Source organism: Semicossyphus pulcher, unplaced genomic scaffold (genome assembly GCF_022749685.1).
Source record: "Semicossyphus pulcher isolate SPU_LCO1_2020_fin unplaced genomic scaffold, fSemPul1.0.p SCAF_13, whole genome shotgun sequence".
NCBI lineage: Eukaryota > Metazoa > Chordata > Actinopteri > Labriformes > Labridae > Semicossyphus > Semicossyphus pulcher.
This window is the reverse complement of record NW_027211637.1, coordinates 2,986,901-2,993,835: the sequence shown is the minus strand read 5'-3', so window position 1 is coordinate 2,993,835 and position 6,935 is coordinate 2,986,901. Positions and strand designations below refer to the sequence as shown.

Here is a 6,935-nt window from a genome sequence, read left to right as displayed (position 1 = left end):
CACTGATGTTCATTTTGCTTAAAGCTTCATTTTTTCATTCTCCATGTTAAACACAATATGAACATATCCTCTGCTATCTCCTTAAAATACTGTGGCTTTTAAGCTGAGGAATGCTCCACCATGTCCACCAGCGTGCTCTAACTGTACCAGACTGCTCCTTGCTGCTCAACAGGTTCTTTTACAGCTGGGTTATCACTGAAAACAGCTGCAGTAAAAAGAGAAACAAAGCCATATTAAGCACTCCGTAGAGGTGAGTAAACATCTGAGGAAACTTTCTCACTGATTCGTGGAGCTTTAACTGACCTACACAGGCGTATTTTTAAAGAAATATCTCCTCAGGTGAAACGCCAGCCTTGCACAGGATGGACTTGAATCCTTCACCTGGCCTCTTACCTGTATCTAGTCAATCATTAATGTCTGCAGCCGGACAGGAACTGATCAGATCAACACGGAAACGAAAACAGCACGGCCTCTCGCCTCATCCAGGGACGTTACCTGTTAGTGTGCTGCTGTAGGCCTTTAATTAAAAGCAGTTTTTGAACCACACTGATTAATCTGCAGCTGTCTGTGTGTTTGGTGTTTAACAGGTGGACTGAGTGTGGAGTAACGTTATATTAAGAATGGGAAGAACATCCAACTGCAGCTGGATTGGACCTGAGATCCCTCTGTCATCACAGTTCTTCAGTGGTCAGTGGATTTTCTTAATATACAAAACAGTTCAATGTTAAGGGGAGATGTCATTAACAATGAATGATCAACATGACTTTGCTTGGCTTAACAAAAAGGTGGAAAAGCGTTGATTTCTGTGAAAAATATAAAATAGATATTAACTTTTGTCCTTTTAAAACAATGTGTGACCAAGATTAACTAGATTATTTGTTCACAAGTTAAACACTTTCATATTATTCTAGAAGAACTGAAGAAGATTTTGGAAAAACAGGTTTAAAAAAAGTTTAAATAAAATGATGAGATTGTTTTTTAAGATTTGCCACTGAAATAGTGTTTACACCGATCAGCCATAACATTGTGACCACTGATGGTTAAGTGGACATGGAAACGGTATTCCCAGCGGAGGCAGTGTGATGCTTTGGGCAATTTTCTGCTGGGAAACCTTGGGTCCTGCCATTCATGTGGATGTTACTTTGACACGTACCACCTACCTGAACATTGTTGCAGACCAACTACACCCCTTCATGGAAACAGTATTCCCTAATGGCTCTCTCAGCAGGATAATGCGCCCTGCCACACTGCAGACATGTTCAGGAATGGTTTGAGGAACACCACGACGAGTTCAAGGTGTTGACTTGGCCTCTAAATTCCTCAGATCTCAGTCCAATGGAGCGTCTGTGGGATGTGCTGGACAACAAGTCCGATCCATGGAGGCCCCACCTCGCAACTTACAGGAGTTATAGGATCTGCTGCTCACGTCTTGGTGCCAGATACCTCAGCACACCTTCAGAGGTCTAGTGGAGTCCATGCCTCGATGGGTCAGGGCTGTTTTGGTGGCAGAAGGGGACCTACACGATATTAGGCAGGTGGTCATAATGTTACGGCTGATTGGTGTATACCACAGTATCCCAATGCCAGGAAGAACAACTGATGATATTCGAAGCTGAATCCAAAAGGGCAACTGGACTTGGTTGGAGTTTTCTGTTGTAGTTTCTGTTTGTAGACATATCTGACATACAGCCGAGCCCTCAGTGTGACTGTGCCTTCCCTCAGCCATCAAAGATGAGCTGTGGCTCTTCCTCATCCCGGCCGGCCTGGCTGTCATCTTACTGGGAGTGTTTCTGGAGGAGGTGGGCTTCATCCTGCGCCACATCCCCTCGTCCAAACGGAAACGGCTCTACTTGTGGATATTAGGGATGTACCCGGTAACAAAAACATCCTCATTTACTCACATAGCTCCTCCTCTGACTGCTGCATCATTAGAGTGCTTTAAACTTTAATATGACTTTTTTCAACCTCAGGTGTTTGTCTTGACCTCCCTCATAGCGCTGTATGTGCCTCGCTCTTCCTCGCTGTGCAACTTCATCGCTTCCCTGTGAGTAAAAAGTCTTGACATAAATTTAACTCTCTTATCACATCTATTATGGCTTCTCCTGTCTGAATGTGCATGCCTCTGCAGGTATCACTCCATCACCTTGCTGAAATTCATGGGGCTGATCACAGACTTCTTTGGAGGGAAAGCTCGTATGCTTGCCGCTCTGTCTGGACAGCAGGTTTCTCCAGATCCTTTCCCCTGTTGCTGCTGCTGCTGTCTCCCAATGGTGTCCATCAACAGGCAAGAACCACACACAAATCCACTGTTTTGTAGTAGATTTCAAAAATTAGAGTCAAAGGTAGTTAGTGCCCCTCACAGGTACTGCATCCGATGAGATGTGAGATTTGAGATGAAGGATCACCTACATAGACTGCATGTAAGAAGTGAATGTAGCCTTCTTTCTAGAGGCCATCAGGGAACAACACCACTAGTTGCAATCAGCCTTCTTCTCACTTGATTTATTATTAAACATTTTAACCTCGAGTTTATGGTCTCATTCACTAGTTTCAAGTCTTCTTCAATACACCGATCTAAAGAAAAATAGATCATAAAGCAGGGTATGCTTGAAGATGCAGCTTCCTTGTGAGTGACAAGTTGCCACCACAGCGACCTTGTTCAGTGTTCGGTTGTTCTAAAGCTAAAGCATCCCAGTTTATATCACAGTTGCCCTTTATTAAAGATTTACCTCAGGCTAACCAAGCTACAGCTAGCGTTAGCTGCTAACTTATCGTTTGCTAACCCCTCACTCCCCTTCAGTTGCATCCTCTCGTCCAAATGTGGTCATTTCTGGCTCCAAACAGTCCCTCCAGGAAGTTGCAAAGTTGTGTTTACAAATTTACGCAAATTCAACCATTGCTGCAACTATTCAGAATCAGAATCAGGGTTTATTGCCAAGTAGGTTTACACACGCAAAGAATTGTTTTGGCTGCAATGAACACAGAACTAGAATAAAGATGCGTAAAAGACCTAAATAGAATAAGATAAAGATAGGCAATGAGAATAAAAATATAAAAAACAATACGTACAATATATTCAGCAGTTTCCCTACATGTGTGAAGTCATTTATGTCACCAAACTCACTTCTTTGATATTCAAAAGACTGATCCCCTGAGGACTTTTACTGTATTACCTACTTGTTACCGATGTTTGTGTCATCACTTGTTTCAAATAGTCATTGCACAGTGAGATAGTGAAGCCCCTGTCTCTTCATATGCTGCCACAGCACCAGAGATAACACTAACACGTAAATGAATTAAATAACTTGTAGATTCTTCTTACTGCACATATGGATAGTATTGAATATGCACGTGCAGTGGAAAATTAGTATTTCATGGCTCAGATTTCATGGATCATTTTTTCACATTTTATGTGGAGTCCTTACACTGAAATCGACAGGAAGTGATGTAAGAAGACAAACAGCTCGCTCAGCCAATAGATGGCTCTATAGGAGCGTTTATCCCAGCAGCTCACAGTGGATGCGTCAAGTGTTAAACTGAAGAAAAGGCCTGAAAACATCGCAACTTTTTAAAGATGCTGCCGCTAAGTCAGGCATCTTGGGCCGCAACATTCAGAGAAAATGCTGCGAAAACCTGGAAGGGCTGTTCAAAAACACAAAATGGTGACAGACAAAAAGCCAAACTCAAGTCTTGAAAACAGTCGTCCACAAACCAATGCGTGACATCATGCTGGTCACGTCCACTTATTATATACAGTCTAAGGCCACCTGTATGTGTGTCACAATAAAATGTCTGATGATAGTTTGGGTATAAAATCCTCTTTCTTGCATGGTTATATATAGTAAACACTGTGTTTTGACCTGCTGACATGTTGTATCCTCGTCCCTCCTCTTGTGTGCAGCAGCAGCCGTGGTTGGATGATGGCCGCCGTGCTGCAGCTCTCTTTGGTCCGCAGCATCCTGTTCTTTGTGACTCTGGTCCTGTGGACGGACGAACAGTACGACTACGGTGATGTGAGTCATTTATTCAAACCTCCATCTTTGTTTATTCTGTCATCAGCCGTTATGTGGAAGATCTTTGGTTTTTCCCAGACCTTCTTCTTCTACATGCTCTTGTTAATGTACAGTTCTTTGGCTAATTCCATGTATCGTCAAAATGCTTTACGACATCTGATATATTTCCTTATCTAACTCTATATTAGATTATTTTGAAAGTAACCTGAAGAATCAGCTTCCATTGATTTTTTGACATTTGTTGACAAGATAAGACGTCTTTAGTTTTTTTGGATGAGATCTAACAAATACAGCATTCCTCAAGGCCTCAGTATCAAATAAAAGTACCTTCCAAGTGCAAAACGATGAATGTCTACAAGGAGAGACGGTCTGAAAGTGTGAGCTGTTATTTCCATGTGTAGGAGTATCTCAGAAAACAAAACCCACAGTTGTTTGGGGAGGCAGGGAGGCAGTAGGATGCAGCCTGAGGGTTGATAGGCTGCTAACAGTGCAAAGCATTTTGCCATAACTGTCAGTCTGACTGCACTGAAAACAACTTTAAGAAAGAAATAATGCAATTAAAACACAACGTAGATAGTTTGAAGCAAACTACAGCCTTTAAGATGTAAACAACTGCAAGCAGCAAACTGAAGCTGCACGTTAAACACATTTAAAACCACATATTTATGATCTGTTTTGATTGGACTTTCTTGTTCTCCAGGTGGACTCTGTTGACCCCAACCTGTATGTGAACGGCATCATATGTGTGTCCACCTTTGTGTCCTTTTACGGCCACCTTCTGTTCTACAAAGCCACCAAAAGTGCTTTACACGGCTACGGACTGAGAGCCAAGTTCATCTGCATCATCGTGGTGTTGGTGCTGTGCGGCCTGCAGAGCGGCATCTTAGAGACCATCGGAGCTCTGGAGGTGATCCCCTGCACACCACCTTTCTCTGTCCTGACCAGGTCACAGTGTAAGTCACAGCATATACTGACATCTACCATACCCCTTGTAGCTTCAGAGAACAACTAGCAGGTTTAGTGTAGTGGCTTTCCTAGAGGTTCTTTTAACCCTTATGTTTGAGTTTTGCACATTGCAAATTAAAAGATGGTAATAACATATAGAGTATGTATAAATAAGTAAGGAATCAAGGAATAAGTAATCTAACCCCATCTGTATGAGATGCAAATAACATCATGTGTGCGCATATTTCAAGGACTTTGAGGTCAAAGATGGTAGAAATTAAAAGTTAAATAAATGAATAAAGCGTATGTTACACATCTAGGAGTGCCGGCAAATATCTAACTCTTTTATTTAAATCAATAATAAAAGTAAAAATAAATAAAAGTGCAAAATATATGGAAGTGTCAAGTGTACATAAAAATACTAAAATGATGATGCTATAATATTATTTTATGACGATAAAGTAAAATTAAAACAACGTAAAATAGTTACATATAGAGGGAAAATAAAACTGCTACGATAATGTAATGAAATAGTTTGCTGACCATTCTTGTGTTTTCTCTCCAACCTCAGTGATCTACCACTACTGTGTGATTGTGGAGATGTTCTGCATCGGATTATATGCCCGCCACACTTTCCGTAAGGTGGAGCCGAATGTATTGGAGAATATGGAGCGTTCTGTCAGTGTGCTCGAAAAGGCCGTTCAAACAGACGACATTCAGAGGACTCATCCCGAGCCAAGCACGCTGCCAGAGGAGGTTCGGCCTGGCCGCTTCCTCGCTGGTGTCCTCAATCACAGTTACAATAACATGGAAGACAGCCTGTGCAGGATAGAGCACACACCTCTGGATGGTTTCTCCTTCCCTCCAGCCAGAGGTCAGAGGTCACGTAGAACAGACTCAGTGGAGCTCAGATCTGCAGAGGAACCTAACGCAGATGTTACACACATTACTGTCAGGGCTGATGTGAACTATCAGGACTCTAAGGATGTCACTATAGTTTGACGAACTATTGAAGAGCAAAAACTGAAACAAAAACTGTCCAAGCTTACTAAAGATGCTGGTGCTGGCTTGGTTTTGTGTTGGGCCATGAGAATTTGTCAGGTGAATTAAATGGAAACGCATACTTACCTAGAAAACTGTGTCTCCACATGGTGCAGATTAACTAAACCTTTGTATCTCATGTTTTAAAAGTTTCAGACTGTACAGAATACGGAAATACTCACTGACTGTACTTGTCATTGTAAAAGTCTTGAGTAGTTAGCACCAAATAGGCAAGCATGAGAGAAGTGATTCTTTTTTCTCTATCATACAAAGCTATACATCATACAGCTGAAATGAATGCATCTTTGTTTTCATGCCAGTGCATACCACTGTGTGACGGAAATTTCCTGTGCTCTTCTGTGAGAAATACTGCATAAAATAGAGACATTTTACTTTTCTTGATTGTCCATTGTTTCTATGAATTATATGAATTAACTATTTGTTGGGTGAATCAGGCCAAATTACTGCATTTCAGCTTTATAGCTAATATTCTTGTATTACAAACCAAACCGGCCTTTTTTTGACAGTAATGTTTTATTTTATTAGCTCTAGGAAACAGAACATTTATAAGAAGTGACTTTTACAGGTTATTTACTTATATAGCTGTTGATTATTACTTTGTTTATAGTATTTAATTGTATATTTAAGTTATAGATCTATAAAACACTCATTCTAAACTAATTTGGTCTTGGTTTAGAATAGACACTCCCATGTGTCTAATCAGACCTCAAACAAAGTAAGATGAAAATACTCATGTGCAAATCCTTTTAAACTACCATTATTTGCATGCTTGAGTTTAACTATTTAGTTACATTTCGCAACCGGTTTGCCCTCTCCAATACGCTTGTGCGCACTTAAATGACTTTATGGCGTATGTAATATAGGACTGGCTTATTTTAAAACCCATGTGAACGATGGCGCTGAAATAGTTTTAAG

The 6,935-nt window shown here is 41.0% G+C and overlaps 1 protein-coding gene across 1 annotated transcript; it reads left to right on the top strand.

Annotated features, from left to right (window-relative positions):
- The first annotated feature begins 620 nt into the window (after positions 1 to 620).
- Positions 621 to 6,127, top strand: LOC138590430 (organic solute transporter subunit alpha). The gene is made up of 7 exons (XM_069661070.1): positions 621 to 687; positions 1,723 to 1,874; positions 1,971 to 2,044; positions 2,129 to 2,284; positions 3,902 to 4,013; positions 4,714 to 4,966; positions 5,530 to 6,127. The coding sequence occupies exons 1-7, from the start codon at positions 621 to 623 to the stop codon at positions 5,958 to 5,960; spliced, it is 1,245 nt and encodes a 414-aa protein (XP_069517171.1). The 3' UTR covers positions 5,961 to 6,127.
- The last annotated feature ends 808 nt before the right edge of the window (positions 6,128 to 6,935 follow it).

Bases quoted from the DNA above. Each gene is read 5' to 3' on its own strand.
- LOC138590430 (XM_069661070.1), top strand. From the start codon at position 621: ATGGGAAGAACATCCAACTGCAGCTGGATTGGACCTGAGATCCCTCTG. The intron at 688-1,722 runs GTCAGTGGATTT...GCCTTCCCTCAG, and splicing joins GTCATCACAGTTCTTCAGTG to CCATCAAAGATGAGCTGTGG. The intron at 4,967-5,529 runs GTAAGTCACAGC...CTCCAACCTCAG, and splicing joins TGTCCTGACCAGGTCACAGT to TGATCTACCACTACTGTGTG.